Genomic DNA, 22200 nt, shown 5'->3' with positions numbered 1-22200 from the left:
ATTTCGTATTCGAGCTAGTAAAAACGGTAGACAAGTCATACCAAGCTCTAGCTCTAGCAAGCTTGGAAACCAAGCTCTAGCAAACTTGGAAGCCAAGGAAGAGTTGTACACCAACATGCTCGAAGACAAATTCAAACTTCCATCGGGCCTCTCAGGTAAGAGAGACTTACCACCTTTAGCCCTGGGATACAACTTCACAATGAGGGCCAGGACAGAGTTAGAAAGCCATGCAAAAGGCGCACAATAAAGAATTCTAAGGCGCCTTAGGATGATCTGGTTACCAGGATAATCCCGGAATGCGAACGAGATTGCCAAGATACGGTCCAGGGAGGAGAAGCTAGACTCAAAGAGGCTTGCCCATCACCGAAGAAGTCTTAAAGAAGAGAGACAAGAGAGGAGATATAAACAATAGCTCAAAAAAGAAAACGCAGCTGCCAGCGAAACAACAGCAACCACATCAGATACATCAGGGAGGTAAGAGACAGCATTACTGATTACCAACTCCTTTCAAACTTCTATCCTCTCAAAATGTGGCAATGTGGACCACATAGGTCTTATTGGAATGCCCCGAGGAGAGGCAACAACACCACGACGTGTCACGATAGCCGGTGGACGACTGAGAGCCAAACGGCTCTTTTCAGAGCCACCATACTTTACAAAAAGAGAAATACGTAAGTTAAATACTTTTTGTGTATTACCCATTACTCCTAATTATAACATAGATTAGCGACATAAATATTTCCCTATACCATATATTTATATGCTTTTTGCAACCATTATTATTTAACACGTTTACAACGACTAATCATTTTCACACAAATATTCAATTTAACCAATTCCTTATTTCAAAATATCTCATGCAAACAGATCAACGGAAACATAAATGGAATTAAAATATATAATGAAGGAAGTGACCAACAAGATCATATAGTTATTATTATTATTATTATTATTATTATTATTATTATTATTATTAGTAGTAGTAGTAGTAGTAGTAGTGGTAGTGGTAGTGGTAGTGGTAGTGGTAGTGGTAGTGGTAGTGGTAGTGGTAGTGGTAGTGGTGGTGGTGGTGGTGGTGGTGGTGGTGGTGGTGGTGGTGGTGGTGGTGGTGGTGGTGGGGTGGTGGTGGTGGTGGTGGTGATGGTGATGGTGATGGTGATGGTGATGGTGATGGTGATGGTGGTGGTGGTGGTGGTGGTGGTGGTGGTGGTGGTGGTGGTGGTGGTGGTGGCAGTGGCAGTGGCAGTGGCAGCGGCAGCGGTAGTAGTAGTAGTAAAAAATCACGTTGGGTCTAAGGGTGTGCTAACACTTTTCTTTGATGACTTTGACCACACTTTATTTTGTTCAAATATCTTAAAAAACAATCTAAGCTAATTGAATGGATATACCCGTTTTGATTCACATTTGTATTTTTACAATAAGAAGTCGTTATTGTTTTGCTACAATACAATCTTAACTTTTATACTATATAGTAATTTAATAATGAAATGCTAAATTATGCATGATTTTGAAACCTTTAACCTAGACGGTCAACTTGTAAATGAGCCAGTTCTATACTTACAAACGAATTAAATTTTGTATAACAATGGCTGCATAACAAGGTTTAAGTAGTGGATACTGCACAGTGCACAGGTCATTTTGGTACAGAAAACGTCAAAATGGATAACAAGCCCCAAACTACGTTAATCATTTGAGCGGAAAATCACAAGCTAGAACTGAAAGTCTATAGTGGAAAACCATACACTGCTGTAGAGAACCCTACACGCGGTATCTGTTGCAACAACAACAAAACTCAAGCAAAAATGTCAGAACACGACAATTATATTATTACCGTTATTTGGCTTTATTTCATATTAATTTTTTAAGAAGTTTATATTTTGCCGGACCGTATCATTTTTCCAAGTCAATTCGTAGAATATTAAAATCTGTTCAATTTGGGTCAACTTACTTTTTAAAGCCACACATCTTGAGCATAAGTTTTTGTTATGTAAAGGTTAACAAACCCAAGGTTTATGCAAGTGGCCTAAAAACCACAAATAAAACGCATGTCTCAAATCAAAATATTTAATGTCAAATCATCGCAGAGTTGGCTTGATATATTTTGGTTTTCATTGAATTTATGGATATCATTGCTTATAAAACAAAAATTGGAATACTTAAAAATGGAAAACAAAAATGGGAATGCTTCAAAATGTTTTTACCAATACAGACGACTAACGATTCACTTTAAAGCTTGAACGTAACAAAAGCAAACTCTTTTCGCGTCTGGCCCCAAGGGGCCAGATGCATTTAGTGTCGGGATTAAATCCCCAGGGAGTTCCAGTGACACATTCTAAAAGTTATCTGTTATAACTCAGCTGAAGATATACATACAGTGATCATTGATACTGAGGCAGAGATGGGATTTGACCGACCAGCCTTTTATGACTCTTTAGGGTAAGGCGGCTTATGGTGTCATAAATTTAGTAGGAAGAATTGTGGCCATAATAGGTTCATAGGTCAACGCTAGAAAGTACAATATAATAAATCAGAAGATATACAGCTTCAAAATTACATGAATATAGTCGTGTGTTGCCATAATATTAATGTATTACATTATATTACTGTAATTTTTGTAATAATGTTCCTCCAAACTTATTGATATGACATAGTATAATTTGAAACTATTTTTTGTTCTCTAAAATCCAACGCTAATTATATTACACAAATTGTGAAGCACGCTGGTAAAGTAATGCACTTCATTTCACAAAGTGATCATTGACATACTGAGACAGAGAAAGCAGAGATGGGTTTTGACCAGCCTAGATTTAATAAATAAATTTAATAAATAAATAAATAAATAAATAAATAAATAAATAAATAAATAAATATTAATTAATTAATTAATTAATTAATTAATTTTGTGACAGGGATTGGTTAAATATATTAACCCTTAATAAATGGAGACAGAAAGTTTTAAGATAAATAAATAAATAAATAAATTGATTTAATTAATTAATTAATTAATTCCATCCGAGGTCAAAGGTTATCAATCAGAAGTCATCCGGGGTCAAAGGTCATATGGAGGTCAACGGGGTGAAACAGTACCACTATCATGCCGCAACTAGGATTATACCATTTTGTGCCAGGGTTGCATTATAATATTAACCTTTTTAAAGAAGAAAGAGTAGTCAGTTAAATAAATAATTAATTAATCAATGTCATCAACAGAGGTCATTCGGGGTCAGGTTATATGGGGTCAACGAGATGAAACAGTGTCGCTATCATCGTGCTGCTACTTGAGTACACCAATAAAAAGTAATAATTCTCAAAAATTATTTAAATACCACCAACTATATTCATTTTTATATTTATGTCGATTAATAAAAAGTCATGAGAATATACTAGTACTTGGATCCTGATTCGTCAAGTCTGTTTCCATGACCACAACGCATCCGATCTTTTCTCTGGACCAGACGCATCCCTTTTAAAGGGATTTTTATTAGACTGGTTTTCACTACAAAACGAGTTATCCCTTGACCTATAACAAATCTGTCTGAACTAGTATAACTTTTCACATATTAAAAGAGTAAATACTATAGTTAACGCTTGAATTGTTTCGAACACTAACGTATATCGGGCGTAAAATATAATTACGCCGGGGGACGGGAGATTTTAATATGGAGAAAGGATGAAACTTTTGGAGGTCGTGAGCAGGAACGTAAATTATTTATTTGAACAATTTGCAATGTTAAATTTTAAACTCGAGAAAATTAGAAAACTAAGGGGATGTCCGACAATTTTGAGCGGACGCAATGGGGGGGTAATTTTTCTCGCATTCTCCCTGGCGCAAATATTGAACGTCCCTATTATTACACCTTGGTATTGGCGGAACAAAAAGTAGTATTGTATAAACGATGGTAGTATATGAGCAATAAGAATGCTATGCGCCGTGTAATTTAGTCATTATAGCTATAGCGAAGTTTATTGGTGTGGTTGGGATCGATGGTCTCCATAAAAGGTAAGTCAAGTTTGCACAGGCAATGTTCACTTAAACCAAGCGGGTGTCTTGTGAGTATTCTGTTAATAGCTCTAAATGTTTTGTTGAACAGATTCAACCCCAAGTTCAACCTGAACTTGATTTGGTTTTTTATTTTGAGCAATACATAACTTTGATTCCACAAGTGCATTGAATATTTCAGTTCTGTGCCTGAAGCCGAAGTTTATATATATATATATATATATATATATATATATATATATATATATATATATATATGTACGTCACTGTTGATATTTGGGCCCTACAGGGTATGATGTTATTTAATAAGAACTTTACACTACCCAACTTTGACCGCCCCTCCCCCTTTTCTTTGGCTATGGTCAGCATGTTTACATATTTTTAACAGTATCGTCTTTGAAAATGTTTGTCGCTATAAGTTGCTTCGTTGAGAAATATGACAAAGTAAAACTACAATCTTGAAAATAAGTACTTGGAACGCTTGGCACACTCTGCCGTAAATTCCGTGCAGAATTTCCAATGATCATGAAAATGACGTATATTGTGCTTGGGAACAAACATGACATCTACAACGGTACAATAATTTACCCTTCCCCCCTCCCCATCAATCAATGTTGGACACATTGGGAAACCGCAGAAGACATTGGCATTTCTCAATATTGCATGGGGAAAGGGGTGACAGTTTTCCGTTATTTACATGCAAGCGTTCCAAGACTTATTTCCAAAATCAAGCTTGTCCGCGAAATGGATATCATGCGCTTGAAAAATGCATTAAGGTTACTTTGCATAGCGCTTTATATTTCTTAAATTTAGAGGAAGTCCTGTTACTTTATTCTTATGAGTGGCTATTTTAAGAGCTCTTGAACATAATTTTTTAGATGTGGCTCTATACCTCAAAAATAGATTTTTCTGATATTTTGTGCAATGATGCATGTTAGGGTGTTGACTACTTGTGTGACTAAAAAAAATTCAAAAATCGGCCCGTTGCCATGGAAACGGCCAAAAACCAGATTCTGTCATTTTGGGCCAAATTGGCACTGAAATTAGTTTAAAAAAAATGTTATATCAAGTGTTCTCTGCATCTAAGCCATATAATACTGGAACATTACATTAATTTGTTGTGAAAGGACAATACATAACTTTGATTCCACAAGTGCATTGAATATTTCAGTTCTGTGCCTGAAGCCGAAGTTTATATATATATATATATATATATACATGTACGTCACTGTTGATATTTGGGCCCTACAGGGTATGATGTTATTTAATAAGAACTTTACACTACCCAACTTTGACCGCCCCTCCCCCTTTTTTTTGGCTATGGTCAGCATGTTTACATATTTTTAACAGTATCGTCTTTGAAAATGTTTGTCGCTAAAAGTTGCTTCGTTGAGAAATATGACAAAGTAAAACTACAATCTAAATCTTGAAAATAAGTACTTGGAACGCTTGGCACACTCTGTCGTAAATTCCGTGCAGAATTTCCAATGATCATGAAAATGACGTATATTGTGCTTGGGAACAAACATGACATCTACAACGGTACAATAATTTACCCTTCCCCCCTCCCCATCAATCAATGTTGGACACATTGGGAAACCGCAGAAGACATTGGCATTTCTCAATATTGCATGGGGAAAGGGTGACAGTTTTCCGTTATTTACATGCAAGCGTTCCAAGACTTATTTCCAAAATCAAGCTTGTCCGCGAAATGGATATCATGCGCTTGAAAAATACATTAAGGTTACTTTGCATAGCGCTTTATATTTCTTAAATTTAGAGGAAGTCCTGTTACTTTATTCTTATGAGTGGCTATTTTAAGAGCTCTTGAACATAATTTTTTAGATGTGGCTCTATACCTCAAAAAATAGATTTTTCTGATATTTTGTGCAATGATGCATGTTAGGGTGTTGACTACTTGTGTGACTAAAAAAAATTCAAAAATCGGCCCGTTGCCATGGAAACGGCCAAAACCAGATTCTGTCATTTTGGGCCAAATTGGCACTGAAATTAGTTAAAAAACATGTTATATCAAGTGTTATCTGCATCTAAGCCATATAATACTGGAACATTACATTAATTTGTTGTGAAAGGACATCTATTCATCTGATGATCAGTATATTTAGAGGTCAAAAAGTTATTCTTAAGGGTACGTGCAGAGCCCATCTGTCAGGTGTATTTTCACTTTTTCAAAAAATATCATTTCACCTAAAATATCATCATGAAAATCAATAACCCGGTATTGCCAGGATTTTGTCCATTCTAGTGTGGATAGTGCAAGCTAGGTACTTTACATTTTTGCAAAAATCAGCTTGGGCAAATGTTACTTCTAAACACAGTGTTGCCAGAAAAACCGGTATTTCTGCAAATTGACATTTTGTCAAATTACTCCTTTTTGTCAAAATTGTGTGCATTTTGACAAATAGTTTCCTTCAAGGTGATACCAAGCAACACTTTTTCGTCTTTTTAAATATCTAAATACTGAAACTCAAAATTAGTGTTGCCAGAATTCTTGATATAACACCCAATATTAGCATTTTACTGATAGTATGATTTTTTGTTGATGATTTGGTTAGGAAATGCTTATTTCTAATTTTCATACATCGAATGTACATAGTATAACTTAATGTAATGTTCCAGCATTATATGACTTAGATGCAGCAAACACTTGAAATAACATGTTTTTTGACTAATTTCAGTGCCGATTTGGCCAAAAATGACAGGATCTGGTTTTTGGCCGTTTCCATGGCAACGAGCCGATTTTTGAAATTTTTTTAGTCACACAAGTAGTCAACACCCTAACATGCATCATTGCACAAAATATCAGAAAAATCTGTATAGAGCCACATCTAAATAATTATGTTCAAGAGCTGCGAATTTTGTGTAACGTGAACTTATTCTGTCGCCAAAAGGTGCTGTATTTACTATACTTCAAGATATCGGTATTCTCCACCAGTGTCAAAAAGAAATCTACGCAACTGACATTCTAGCATTAATATCACTTCTCCGTAAACCCGAATGTCTGAACTACCTTTATACATACAGGGAGGGGGTAAAAGTTCCAAATCATTCCGCTGACCTACTCCAACTTGAGTTTACTGGGAAAATTTACCGCTTAATTGGGCATATGAGAAGGTTACACAACTTTCGGTCAATTTTGTCTCGCTATTTCGTGCCGTGGTCGGTAAGCCTCTGGTACAATACAGCTAATTGTTCCTGTCATATGTTTTGGTTAATGGCCTAATATCAAATGTCTCTCTATTTATATCAACTGGAAATATTCATTCATACGAATATATTCTTTTCTACAAAAATGACTGAAGGTGGTCCAAGATTTAGGGCTACCTGTTACATATACAGGGTGTCCCATAAAAACATACCGGGTGAATAAATTTGAGAATAAAGTCGAGAAATAGACATTGGAATCCAAAAATTTAAAAAGTGGCGAGTATCTCATTTTCTTGTGCAGTATAATACGTAAATTTTGATTCGATTGAATGGTTACGGACAAATGAACGATTACATAATACGCGCACCAATGTAATTCTTTCCCAGTTTGATCAACAGGCGTTTTTTTTTTCATATTCGCTTATAATTATTCGCCATATCTAAATTATTTCATAATCCGTGTTTTTCATGCTTTCGCTGAAGGTGGACAACCTGAATCCAAAGCATAACTTTTAATTTGCCTTCACATTGATACACTTTGGTTAAAATATAAGAAACTTTATGGCTTCCTGAAATTGGATAGCTATATATATATATAGCTAATTTTACATTTTTTCGGCAAATATTTTTAAGACAATACAGTTTAAAAATATTTACAAATTGCAAACCTGCAAAACAGGGTTCAAAGTTTGGTAGTCTTTTGATCGAGAAATCGTAGTATAATAGTTTTCCTAAAGTCGATTTAATGAATATGTACTTGGCCGTGTTTATTGTTCAAGACTAAAAATATTGTACTTGGCCCCAAATTGGGGTATGAAGAGAAAGCACTGTAGGATAATACTTTTCCAAGAGTAAATTTCATGAAGACTACGTAACTGACCATGTCCATTGTTGAAAAACTACTGTACTTGGCCTCAATTTTTAAAGATAAAATGCACTTACTATTACTTGTGCATTGGGGTGTTTTAAGTGACCTAATACGTGTCTTGATACTTGAAATTAAAAACTTATTTGGTCGCAACTGAATTAGGTGTGCTGAAATGGAACATAGGTGAATGATATAGAACACGGTTAGTTGTGTTTCAGCTTTTTATCATTAAGAAACACTATAGCTACGGTACCATATTACTACTTAGAAGATGCATTTCATCAGGACTGAGTGTGTTTTAGATTGGAGTGACCAAATTGGTTCTTTGTCATTATCTGACACTTCGACTTATTTTCGTTCGATGTGTTTCTTTTTCCTCTCTCTTTATACAGGTGTAACAGTTAGTCCATCTAGGTAATGGAATCGTCTAAATCAACTGAAAACCTAGCTCCTACAATGTCCAATGAAAACAGCGGTCGAATTCAACTGGTGCTGGTAGTAATCGCAGTGGTAGTTGCCGTTGTTGCCTTGATTGTAGCATGTGTGGGTCTCAGTCTTAAAGGAACCACTCAAATCATGTTACCAGGCTCCGGGGATGATGGAGTATCATCAGGTATGGCTTTTCAAAGATAGTAAATCGGACCAAGGTGGAACTTGGCGCGCCGGGGAGAATTATTGGACCATTTTAATTATTATCATTTTTTTTGCAATTACAATTTGCTTTCAACTTTCAATCACTATGCCTTATGGAAACTACGATTATGTTTTGATATACGGTAGTTACATTCAAATATCAGTTTGTTTGGTCAAATAAGGGCCTGTTATATATTGTGACGTTTCGCTACCGCGGTAAATATAAAATGAGTACCCTCTTATTAATTCATGCCTTCCAATATTAAAGGAAGGTGACCTGATATTTGGAAAATCGAATTCTTTTAACCTTACGTATAACATAAAATGTCGTCCCTTTCAAACATTCTTGCAAAAAGAACACGTATATTCCTTGTATATACTTGAAATGTGACTAATTCCTTATGAAATTACTGACATTTACACAGCGTAATACCGGTAGTCTATAGAGTTTTTATTATTGGTAATCATCATGATCATGTAATAAATTGATATCAAATGAGAAATTATATTTTTCTCATTATCATAATTGAAAATGGGAGTTCCAAGTCGGTGTATTTCCGTCATAGACCGATTTGTCAATATGTTAATAAGAAAAATATGAACAATGTTACCTGATACCAAAATCTGCATTTTGATGGAGTAAAGTGCGGTATGAGGCTGTCAATCAGGTTACCCACCTTTAAATATGGTCCTCACTTTACAGGCACCGCCGCGGAGGTGCCTGCCGGGACAGCAAAACGCTCAAAAACAGTAATCACGGTAGTATTGTGAAACATTAACACCAGCGGTAAACATTAAATGCCATCTACCAATCATAACACATTATTTCTTCGAACATTTCAGTTTCATTTACTAGTTTTCATATACTAAAATATTGATAATATCTGTGGAATTTTTTACTTTAAATTTATTTGATTTCATAGACTTTTCATTTGGAAATGTATTCACTAGGCATAATAATTGAATATTGAAGATCACCAACAAAACATGTCTTGTATATAAATGATATTTTATAACAATACGTTCTTGTGTAATTAAAACGGGAATGAGGTCAATTTGAAATTCCGTAATTGTTTTAAAATGATTTTGTACAAAGGCTACATTCTTTTTTATTTAGGAACTTCTAGCGACAGGATTTGGGCTCTTGCAATTGGACATGGCAATTACAACGAAGCCTACATGTAAGTACTAATCAATGACTGACTGAATGAAGAATTGAATGAACGAGCAAATGAATGAATGAATGAATGAATGAATGAATGTGCACGTAGAGTCACTGTAAATAAATTGGGAAATTTTAGACATTAGTCTTGTATTGTATCATTAAAATGTAATGATGATAAGCACATAATGGAAATGATGCAAGTAATCCGGCAGATTTCTGATGATGAGAAGTTTCTGAGAAAGCTCCAAATTTGGTTTTCCATGCCAATTTGTTTTCATCCACAATAAACATGATAAAATAATTACCTTAAATTTCCAAATCGATGAAAACTGTATGCTAGTATTTATATTTTAAAGACTGAACAATTTCTCTAATCATAGAACATTTTCTTTGTTTTAAAAATATGGGTGAATTTTGAGCACAATTTAGGACATTTTCTTATTCTTAAGTTTGAGAAACCCGTTGTTTTGTGTATTGCATAAGTATGCAGTTTTCATCAATTTCAAAATTTAAAGTTGTTAGGGTAGATAAAATTGGTATGGAAAATCAAGTTTGGAGCTTTTTTCAAAAACTGCAATTTTTTTTCAGAAATCTGCTGTGCTAGTTGGATTCCTTATCATTATTACTTTTAAAGATAGAAATCATAGAATATAAAACAAATGTCTAAAATTTCCCCCTAGTAAGCTTAAAGTGACACTGCGTTCCCCCTTAAATGATCCATTCTCAGGTCGAATGAAAGAATGAACGAATAAATGGATGAATATGTGAATAAACGAACGTAAATGAATGAATGAATAAATGAAAGAAAGGATGAATGAATGAACGAATGAATGAATGGCGTGAATGAATGAATGAGGTTAATGAAGGAACGAATGACTGACTGACAGAATGGATGACCCAATCAATCAATCAATATATCAATCAATTCATCAATCAATTCATCAATCACATCAATCAATCAAATCAATCGAATTAATCAAATTAATCAAATTAATCAAATTAATCAAATTAATCAAATTAATCAAATTAATCAAATTAATCAAATTAATCAAATCAACCAAATCAATCAAATCCATCCTTCCATCCATCCATCCATCCATCCATCCCACCCTCCCTCCATCCCATCCCATCTCATTTCATCCCATCCCATCTCATCCCATCCCATCCCTCATTAATAAAATTCATGCACAACGAAAATACATGAACCGCCGAAAGAACGAACGATAACATTCACTCAATGTCCGTACTTTGATGTTGATGCTTTCACCATTCAAACATGATCTTACAGCCTCAGAAAATGGTCTTCGAACATGAATATCTTGGATACAAACACTTACAACTTAAGATAAAAATTTGAATAATGCTTTGAGCGATACTGTTTTTGTGATTCTTTCTTTCATTGACAACTGATGCTGTGTTTTATACGTATTTCTTCTTTTTGTAGCGATGAAGAAACGGGCACTTTGAAAGGTTTCCTGATAGATTTGACAAATGCAAGTAAGAAGAGTGTTACACGTAAATATTTTTATCAAAAAGGCGTCCTGTCGGAAGTACAATATGTCTCAATTGATTACAATTGATACAAAATATTAACAATATCATACACATGGAAAACAAGAGGAAAAATAACAAGGACCTTAAATAGAGCCTTGAGGTACACCCAGTGGATATTTTTTTTTGTAATCTGAATGGGAAGACTTGTCATGTTAATATTTTCTTTTCATAGATCAGCCATGCTAAGTTATTATTTCATTGTGAATCTTGTTTTTAAAGGTATCTGGAAATAAATAATCTGTATTGTGCAATGATTAACTCGCGTTTCCCACTCTTTATATTATAGTTTGCAAAATAGGCAATAAGAACTGTCGTATCGTGTACGACGTCTGGACACGTTGTTGGGATTCAGAAGAAGGACAGGTTGCACGTGGTGGAATCGGCCTCATGGGTGACTGGTACGATGCATGTCCAGGTAGGGATACTGATTATCAACAAAATAACATCCACAACAACAGGAAAAAGTTAAAAAGCATGACATACGTAAAGACAAACGTTAAGGGGGTATTACACCCATAGCATTTTTTTTGCGTTTTTTTATTTTTCCATTTTGTGAAGAAATGAGAAAACAATTGATGTACTACTCACCACTTTTTGGCTTCTACCTTTAAAAGCATGTAAGCTACATTGATACCGATGCCACCAATAGAACGAGAAGATTTGCCCCTCCATTTTGCATACCACTTTGTCCATTTTTTCCTCATTTCTTCACAAAATGCAAAAAACGTAAAAAATGCAATGGGTGTAGTACCCCCTTAGAGGACCTATGAGGTGAGACTTTGGTTGGGAATATCCGCACTACTTTCTACCTTTTCTCCATTATTTTCTGCATGTGTTATTGTGTTGGACCACGTATAGACTGAACTGACAATTGAATTGGTAGATTAATATTGTACGACTTGCACCGTTCACATTGGTGTAACTGAGACATTGTGATGTATAACTTTGACAGTTGCATGCATCTTTACCACGATAACAGTTGGTACTAAAACATTTCTGACAGTACTCACACTGATAGTGATTCTTCTCTGTGGTATTCTAAACTTGTACACTGTGATGGTACATGTATAATTATAACAAGCAACTGAGTTATGAGCTCTTCTTCCATTTTTCATCCATTTTAAAAAGACCGGTATTGACAAATTCTTCATCATTTTACATTACAGAATTTAAATGGAAATACTTCTTATTTTTAATCAGATTTTCATTTAATAAATGATAATGAGTGAATAAAAAAATGTCCTTGATACGGTCCAAATTTAAGATTTTAAGTGATCACTAAAAAAGATCACTAAAAAAGTGATTGAAAAAAAAACCCGACTCAAGATATCTGATTTTTTGGGTCGGTCTCTGAGGGCAACCAAACATTTTTTTTGGCCTAACGATTATGAATCGACACCTGATGTACAATGGTATTCCCGAAAGTGATAAGATTACACTATTGAGGTTCAAGTGTAAAACAAAGTCATAACTCCCGGGTCATAACTGAATGGATAAGCTATAATGTGTGTGTAGTGGTGGGTGTGGACGGTGATGTGGGGGTTATGTTTATATAATGAGGGTTGGGTGGGTGTGGTGGTGGTGGTGTGGGTTGTGTGTTTGTGTGCAACGTTTTTTCTAGTATATTGCATGCTGTTAAATTATCAATGTTTTCTTGTAGGTTGGTATGGCACCTATGACCGATACAGAACCTACCAATTCACTGAACCATACGGCAGAGCTGATCCTGAATCCTTGTATGTAAAACCCGGTAGTCCTCTAAAGACAACATGGAGGGAGCAAGCTGGGAAGAAGATTGGCATCCTTGATGGCTGGTTTACTGATGAGTTTTGCTTGAATCGCAATGCTGACAAGTTCACGTCGGTAAGTCATTTCCGTCTGCAAAGCTCCTTCGATCAGATCATTCTGACAAGCTCTTGTCCAGATTGTCACCACATGATGTGTTTTATAGTGCCTTTGCACTGGATGGGAGGGATGCAAAGTTGTCATGTTTAACCTATTTGGTGATCAGACCCAGAATGACCCCCTACAATATTAAGGTTGGTGTTGTGACAGATAGTCCTTCATGATGTCTCAATATATGTTGTTGTCTTTTCAGGGAACACCTTTTACTTCTGATAGTATCAGACATTATACTGATCCACCAGATCTGGTCGAGGCTGTGATGAATGGAGAAGTAAGTGCTATATACTTTAATTCAATGTTTCACTTAGCTGATTACATTTGCAACATCAAAATCACAACATTCCTTCATTATCTGATATTGTTTTAACCGTCGACCAACCAAGCGGCCGAGGTATGTCTATGTTTTAATAGATCTTACAAAATGATAATTGGAACTTGGAAACCCCTTTCAATGTTATTGTACAAATATTTCACATCAAATCAAATCAAATCACAACAACAGTTACTGTAAAAAAGCAGTTGCGACTGGTAGTAGCCCGCATTATAAGAGCATTTTAAAACTATTTTCGCCCATCATACAGTCATTTACTTCTTGTCCTGCTTTTCTTTTTCTCATACTTTCTTTTCTCTCCTGTTCTATGGGACACGATGATACACATTTTTTGCTTCTAGAATCAACATCACTTGAGCAACAAAAAAAATATTTGGATATAAATTAGCCTCAATATGAGTAGAAAACACAGCGTGTTACAGTCGGAGAACAATCTGATCACGTACCTTTAACTTCTTGTATCTATAATATTCTTCACATTCATGTTTCTTTGATACCATTTCCCCATTATTAAAGGTTGACTTTGCTTTCCAAAGTGACAACGGTTATGTTGCTAAAAACCTTGAGCGTGTTGAAGGTGATACAAACCTACCTTGTTCCGTGCACGGTAGTGCCACCATGACCCGCCAAGTCAATCAGGAGTTCTTGAACTGGTGGAATGAAGCACAAAAACGACTGATGGCAACCACAGAATACAAAACGATTTGCCAAGACTTGGAAGATGAACACGGTAAGTTCATGTAGATAATAATAATAGGTTGCAATGGTTGCTTGCTCTTGCCTCAATTTGATCTTATACAACCAACAATGTCACTGCACTGCCCAACACGATATCAGGTAGAATCTGAGTCAGTCAATTGTGAGTGTCGAATTAAATATGACTAAAAATAATGTTTCTTTTATGTTGACGTCTGAGGTGTATAAAATAAGAATCTAATAAGAATGACATGGGTCAAAATTAAAAATTGTTCCAATTTTGGTTAAAACCTGTTCTAAAATATTCCTCTGGTCATAAGGATTCAGAAAATATTCTACTTATCTACGACATAATTATCAGTCTGGAGTTATTAACAAAAAGTTCGGAGGTCAACATTTAATGGTTTAAAAATTAAGAATGGATTAAAAATAGCTCATCTCAATGTGCGAAGTCTGAGATACAAAGTTGATCACATCAGCTTATTACTTAATTCAAATAATATTGATATTTTGTGTCTCACTGAGACTTGGTTAACAAGTGACATTCCCTCATTTCAAATATATAGTTTTGGTTTCTCTATTGTTCAGAAACCAAAAATCAAGGGATTAAAATGTGGAGATGAACTGGTATGCAATCATAACACTTTTGTGCTGGGAGGACACAAGAGGGTATATATAATCAAAAGTATAATGGCCTATAACCATACGTATATAATAGCCTATTGTGCTAACATATGAATTATCGATATCTATCAACGCCGGCGACTTTTGATGCTCTCTGCCGTAGGTGGCACACTTCCATGACACCATAAAATTGCACCCAAGTTCCGATAAGTTATGCATAGACATCGTTGAGACATAAAAGATGGATATATACGAGGCCTAGACCTACATGTAGAAATCATGTGCATATATTGAGGGGTGGGGGGGGTGTTTTGTTTATTTGTCTGAAATATAAACGATGCATGATGATGTAGATGATTTGATTATGAATTGGATTATTCCCGGAAAGCACAACCCATACCTCTTACCTATGTTCCCTCCGCCACCTATATATATCCTCCTCCCTCCCCCCTCCCCACACTCGATATCGACTCTTCCCTATTATTCCACACCACTCTTGAGCCCCCCTCTCCCCCTCCTTCCCTTCCCACTTCCAATGCTCTCTCCCCTGTTTTTCTTTCTCCCTTACCCTTACCCCTCCCCCCCCGCTCACACACCCCTACCCTCTTTCCCTGGCGATCTCTTCTATCTCTCTCTCTCTATTCTCCAATAAATAAATTGAATAAATGTTAGTTTAAACCAGCTTTCTATGATATTGATCTTCCGTCATGCGACATGCACATAAATAGAATTGTGTATAATAGTGTTTATAACACTGAAGTCATAATCTGTCAAGTGCCTATTGTAATGTCTGTGGAAATATTTTGATGGTCTATATATTTTCACAGTGAAATCAGCTTAGGCTAATTCGTAGTCTCAAGTCAATGCTTTCAAACTAAATCAATGCTTTCAAATGTAGACTTCTTTGTTCGACTTCTCTGCTCGTGAATATTGCACTGCGAAATTTAAACATTTCTTTTGTATACTTAGAGTAGGTAACTTCAAATCAAATAATTTTACGATCCACACCACTTATAAGAAACTGAAACCAAAACCGAAACTGACTGTCACAAATGTTCGGTTTTAAACAAAAGGTAGAAACAATGAGTTCGATATCTTATGATTCAAGTGGTTAGGCAGGACAATAGGAAAACACGTGACCAAAACCAAAACCAAAACTAAAACTATATATTTGAAATGAGGCAATGATGACAATGAAATCAATATTTCTGGTTACAATTTAAGTCGTATTGATAGAACTTTTATGGGACATGGTGGGATTGTATGTTATGTAAAAGAATGTATTAACTTTAAAAACAATGATATTCTCAATGATAATGATATTGAAGCACTTTGGGTTGAACTCAATTTACCACACATTAAACCAATCATTCTTGGAACTGTGTATCGAAAGCCTGATGCTAAAGCTGAATACATTGACGAACTAGATCAGGTTTTCCAAAAATGTGTTTCAATGTATGATGAAGTCATTTTTGTAGGTGATTTCAATATCGATATCTCAAAGCCAAGCGAATCTAAGAAAATAACTAAACTTGCCAACCATTCTCAACTAAAGCAATTGATTAAGGAGCATACAAGAATAACTGACAAAAGTAAGACTATTATTGATCTAGCATTTGTTTCACAATCTGATAAAATCATTTCTTCTGGTGTGCATAGTCTTGGCATCAGTGATCATAATCTTATTTACTTAGTAAGAAAACAGAAAAAGATCAAGCATGCTCCAAAAATAATTAAAGCTATGTCTTTTAGGAACTTTGATGAAAACAAATTTATTTCTGATGTCAAAAATATAAACTGGAATGTTATTGAAAATTATGAAAATGTTGATGTTGCATGGGATGTTTGAAAATCTCTATTTGATCAAGTTTGTAATACTCATGCACCAATTCAAGACAAAAAAGATAAGAGTCATAAGCCTGATTGGATAACTGATGATTTTATAAAATTAAGTAAGGATATAGATTATTATTTTAAGAAAGCTCACAAAACTAATGACCCTAGTGACTGGGAAATGGCAAAAGCACTTAACGTAATAAATGTAATATTCGTAACAGATATCTTAAAAAGAAACACTGCACTGATGCCATTAATGATAATATAAATGATCCCAAAAAGTTATGGCAAGCAATTAAGAAAGTTGTTCCAAGTAAAGTCAAAGTAAATGTCGCTAATATACAAAAGAATGGGACAAGTTTAAATGCTACAGATACTGCTAATGAATTTAACACTTATTTCACATCAGTTGGCACTACTCTTGCAAGTAATTTTGATGACATTAATGAAGACATAGGTGAATCATGCTCGTCTTCTGAGGTGAATTTCAATTTCAGTACAATTACCTCCGACTTTGTTCATGAACAAATTTGTAAGTTTTCAAATGATAAAGCAACAGGTCTTGATGGTTTTCATATCAAACTTCTCAAGTTAGCCTCTCCTATTATTTGTAAATCTATTGCTTACATTTGTAACCTCTCACTTTATTCATCAACATTTCCAACTGATTGGAAGAGAGCCAAGGTAACACCGATATACAAAGATGGCGATAAAGGTGATGTTGGCAACTATCGCCCTATATCAGTTCTACCTATCATTTCAAAAATTATTGAACGTGCAATTCATAATCAACTTTATGACTATCTCAGTGTCAAAGGCATTCTTTCCCCAAGTCAATCTGGTTTTCGTCCTAATCATTCTTGTGCCACTACTTTACTTGATGTTCAAGATTATATTTTGAAAAATATGAATAATCGTCGTGCTATAGGTGCTATTTTTCTTGAGTTGAAGAAAGCCTTTGACACTGTAAATCATAATCTACTTTTAAATAGACTTTGTATGTATGGTGTTAATGGATATGAACTTGAATGGTTCAAATCGATCTTATTTGAGTAATAGAAATCAGTGTGTAAATATTAACTCGGTTCTTTCTGACTTTAAACCTGTAAACATAGCTATACCTCAAGGGTCTATCTTAGGACCACTTCTCTTCATAATTTTTGTAAATAATTTACCACAAAGTGTATCATGTAAATCTGTGATGTATGCTGATGATACTGCCCTTCTTTGTTCTTCAGAAACTGCATCCCAACTTCAAACTGATCTTGAAAATAATTTGAATAATATTGCTGATTGGTTTCAAAAAACCCACTTAACTTTGAATATCAAAAAGACTAAATTTATGATATTTGGTACATGGCATGTTCTATCTAAATTTGATGATATTAAGTTAAGTTATTGTGATCAAACCATTAAAAAAGTTGACCAGTTTAAATACCTTGGTGTTATATTTGATTCAAACTTAACATGGTCTAACCATATCAACTATGTTTCTAAAAATATTTCTAAAAGATGTGGTGTCATAAATCGTATTAAGTATTATCTTCCAGAGTCAACTTTGACCATGCTGGCAAATGCTCTCGCACTACCCCATTTTGATTATTGCAGCCCTGTATGGTCAAATTGTTCTGGAGAACTTGCAAACTCTCTCCAAATCCTCCAGAACAGACTTGCAAGAATTATTTTGTCAGCTGATATTAGAACACCAACAGATGAAATGATGGATAAGTTAAATTGGATTAAGCTTGACATTTGTTAGTTATTGTTTTAAAATGTATTAAAGATCAAGCACCTTCCTACTTATCATAATAATAATAATAATAATAAATAAAATTTATAAAGCGCCTTATAATGTAAAAACAAACTCAAAGCGCTGAACAAGCTTAAAAACCATTAAAATATATACCATAGATTTACATGAGAACAACATATTAAACAAAATTAAAAGTTAACTACAAGATTAAAATGCACTTAATTTACACTTAAATAGATTTACCAATGAAACATGTTAAGAATCAATAAAAGTCAATAATATACAAATTATTCATGAACAACTTTAAAAAACATACAATTGCAGAAAAGATATTAGCACGGAGAAATCACACAGCGATGCAATCGCAATAGCAGCGCCAAAAAGTATGGTGTGGGTAGCTAACAAGAACTAAACAGGTGTGTCTTTAAGTCCTTTTTGAAAGTGTTTAAGTTCTTGTTAGCACGTAATGTAGATGGCATACCGTTCCATACCTTTGGCGCTGCCATTGCAAAAGCCCGTTCACCATAGAATTTAGTTTTGGGGATCTTTGGTGGACATAAAAGAACTTCTGAAGCCGATCTCAGGGACCTCCGTGGCTTGCGCTCTTTCACGAGGTCTAATAAATACACCGGAGCTAACCCGTGCAGTGCCTTGAAAGTGAGCAAAGCGATCTTATACACAATACGCTGTTGCACGGGCAGCCAATGGAGGTCCCTAAGAACAGGCTTCATATGTTCTCGCTTTCCGCATTTGGTTACAAGTCGTGCCGCGGAATTCTGAACTCTTTGTAATTTCGCGAGTTGATATTCCTGAAGACCGTACAGCAATGCGTTACACGAGTCTAGCCGAGAAGAAACAAATGCATGGACGAGGCGTTCCACAGACTCCTTGTCTAGATAACGGCGAAGTTGTCCAATCCGGTAAATGGCAAATGATGCAGCTCGAACGACACTATTTACGTGATCTTTCATGTCCAAGGAACCATCAAATAGTACACCAAGACTTTTTGCTACTCGCGATGTCTCAAGTTCAGACGTGCCGATGGTGATTTTCGGGAAAGACGGTGTTTTCACGAATTTGGAACTAATGTGAATCACCTCCGTCTTGGAGTCATTCAACACCAGTCTGTTCACAGCAGTCCATGTCTTGATGTCACGGAGACAGCGCTCCAGCCGCGGGATGACAGATTCGCGTTCGCTTAGATGGAGAAGTAGGTATAGTTGCGTGTCATCCGCATAAGTCATAAAATTGATGTCATGTGCATCAATGACATCACCAAGAGGAGCAGAGAACAGTGTGAATAGAAGTGGACCATTTACCGATCCTTGAGGGACACCTTCGTCGAGACAGGTACTATCAGATGTCTCACCCTTTATGACAACTGTTTGATATCTGTTCTTCAGATATGACTCGTACCACTTGAGTGCTGTTCCACGTATACCATATCTCTTACGTAGACGTTCGAGCAAAGCATGATGGGAAAGCGTGTCAAACGCTGCAGAGAAATCAAGTAAGATTAGAACAGCCTCGAGGTGTTTGTCTGCAGCTAGAAGGATATCATTATGGATTCTTGTGAGAGCAGTTTCTGTCGAGTGGTATTTCCGGTAAGCCGACTGGTTAGATGCATACAGATTATTGTTCACGAGATATTCTGTCAATTGGGTAGCCGATACACGCTCAATTGTCTTTGATAGGAACTTAAGATTTGAGATCGGCCGATAGTTTTTCATATCGTTTCTGTCACAGTTGGCTTTCTTTACCAGGGGAGTAACTTGCGCTACTTTCAGAGATGGGGGCATCAGACCAGAGAGCAGTGAAGAGTTTATGATGTTAGTCAAATGCGGTAGGAGTGGATCCAAGCATTTCTTCAGCAGATCTGTAGGGAGTGGATCCAGGGGCAAGATTTTGTTGCCGATTTCAGCACAATCTGATGGACTTCCTCAGGTGACACTTCGCGAAACGCAGTGAATGTACTCTCACATGACTCAGACAAAGTGATGGACAACTCAGGAGGATCAAAGTTGTCAAGCTTATCCAGGAGTTTACACACTTTCTCCTTGAAATAATGTGCAAAGTTGTTTGCGAGATCCGTGTGACATGAATGATCCGGCAGAACAGTAGATGTAGTAGATTTGCTGAGTTTGTCAACAATCTTGAACAGCTGTCGATCATCACATGCGGCGATTTTAGCACGATGGTATTCACACTTTGCATCCTCAACTTTCTTGCGATGGTCTTTGCAGTACTGAGTATATACTTGGCGATCAACTTCTAGCCCAGTCTTTAACCACTTCCGCTCATATCGCCGCTTTATACGTTTTGACTCACGCAGGTTCTTATCAAACCACGGCGAATTCGGTCTATGCACGATGGTCCGTGTTTTCATAGGAGCATGAATATCTACCAGGCCAGACAAAATGGATTCATATTGATCGACGAGAATTGAAGGATCGTCAAATGCGTCTTGAGAAGCATTACCGAGCATGTGGGAGGATGTCACTATGTCTCTCTTGAAACTGTTCACATCTATGGCGCGAAAATTACGCGATCGGACTTCCACTTTTACCTGAGCAGGTTCTTGAATATCCAGAAGACATTTGATGGCTTTGTGATCTGAAGGTAAGCCATGTACAACAGTCACATCAGAAACAAGTTCATCGGACACTCGCGAGATGAAAAGGTCCAAAGTATGGCCACTACGGTGTGTTGCTTCCTGGACGTGTTGACGAAGTCCGGAAGAATCCAAAAGATCCAAGAACCTAATCGCATCTCGATCAGACGCATCATCAACGTGAAAGTTTAAATCACCGGTGATTAAAAGCCGACCAGGGACGATGGTAAGTGACTCAAGAAGCTGTGGAAACTCACTCATAAACAGTTTTACTGTCAACTTATTTTCCTTTGATGGTGGTGGGCGGTAGATGGTTATGAGTCTGAGTGAGGAGGATCCACTTGATAACGAAGTATCCATGTATTCAAATGACTGGAAACTCTGCGTTTCATTGAGCCTCACATTGAACCCTTTATGTACTACCAGACAGATTCCACCTCCTCTTTGGTTGTTTGGACGAGGAGCATGGTACACAACAAAATGTGGCAATGTGTTAATAATGTCAGCGAGAGGAATGTCGTCTCGACCATCGCCACGTAGCCAGGATTCTGTCGTCGCCAAGATCTGCACATTCTCATCGACAATCAGATCACAAGTAGAGGTAGTTTTCTTGTTGATGGAACGTGCATTCCATGACGCAAGACAAGCTTTTGCCTTTGGTAACTGTTTTTTGGCAACAATTGGAGCAGTAGGTAATTCAACAAGATAGCGTCCACTTGATAAAGATAGTTTCTTTTCAGTAGGTGTAGTTGAATTTTTGGGCGTAATACGAACTTCGATCGGCCGTTGTTTCCTTTTACCACCACGGCAGCCACGCCGTGTCTTTCTGGCAATACCGAGGATAGTCAGCGTATTCCACACGAATGGATCGATCGGGCGATCGAAGGATTTTGAATGTTGTTTATCACACCTTTGATTTAGTTCGATCAGAGTGTCTTCGCTGTAAAATCGAGGAGGCATCGTGAAAATTGTTTAAGTACAATATAACCAGTCAATGTACAAGTATAAACTTTGGTTCCGAATTTGTATGCCTACTACGCCGAGTCATAACAGAGC

At 36.1% G+C, this 22200-nt stretch overlaps 1 protein-coding gene across 1 annotated transcript; it reads left to right on the top strand.

The window, feature by feature from the left end:
- Positions 1-3891: 3891 nt before the first annotated feature.
- On the top strand, positions 3892-13660 carry LOC140157857 (uncharacterized). Its single transcript, XM_072181104.1, has 7 exons — positions 3892-4000; positions 8429-8649; positions 9787-9850; positions 11279-11331; positions 11675-11803; positions 13049-13251; positions 13487-13660. The coding sequence occupies exons 2-7, from the start codon at positions 8454-8456 to the stop codon at positions 13658-13660; spliced, it is 819 nt and encodes a 272-aa protein (XP_072037205.1). The 5' UTR covers positions 3892-4000; positions 8429-8453.
- Positions 13661-22200: the final 8540 nt, after the last annotated feature.

This window comes from Amphiura filiformis, chromosome 7, assembly GCF_039555335.1.
Source record: "Amphiura filiformis chromosome 7, Afil_fr2py, whole genome shotgun sequence".
Classification (NCBI taxonomy): Eukaryota; Metazoa; Echinodermata; class Ophiuroidea; order Amphilepidida; family Amphiuridae; genus Amphiura; species Amphiura filiformis.
Note: the sequence above shows the minus strand (reverse complement) of the source record. Positions and strands in the feature narration are given on the sequence as shown.

Excerpts from the sequence above, each read along its gene's own strand:
- LOC140157857 (XM_072181104.1), top strand. The coding sequence starts at position 8,454 with ATGGAATCGTCTAAATCAACTGAAAACCTAGCTCCTACAATGTCCAAT. Across the intron at positions 8,650-9,786 it reads GGATGATGGAGTATCATCAG|GAACTTCTAGCGACAGGATT; the intron begins GTATGGCTTTTC and ends TTTTTTATTTAG. Across the intron at positions 9,851-11,278 it reads AATTACAACGAAGCCTACAT|CGATGAAGAAACGGGCACTT; the intron begins GTAAGTACTAAT and ends TTCTTTTTGTAG.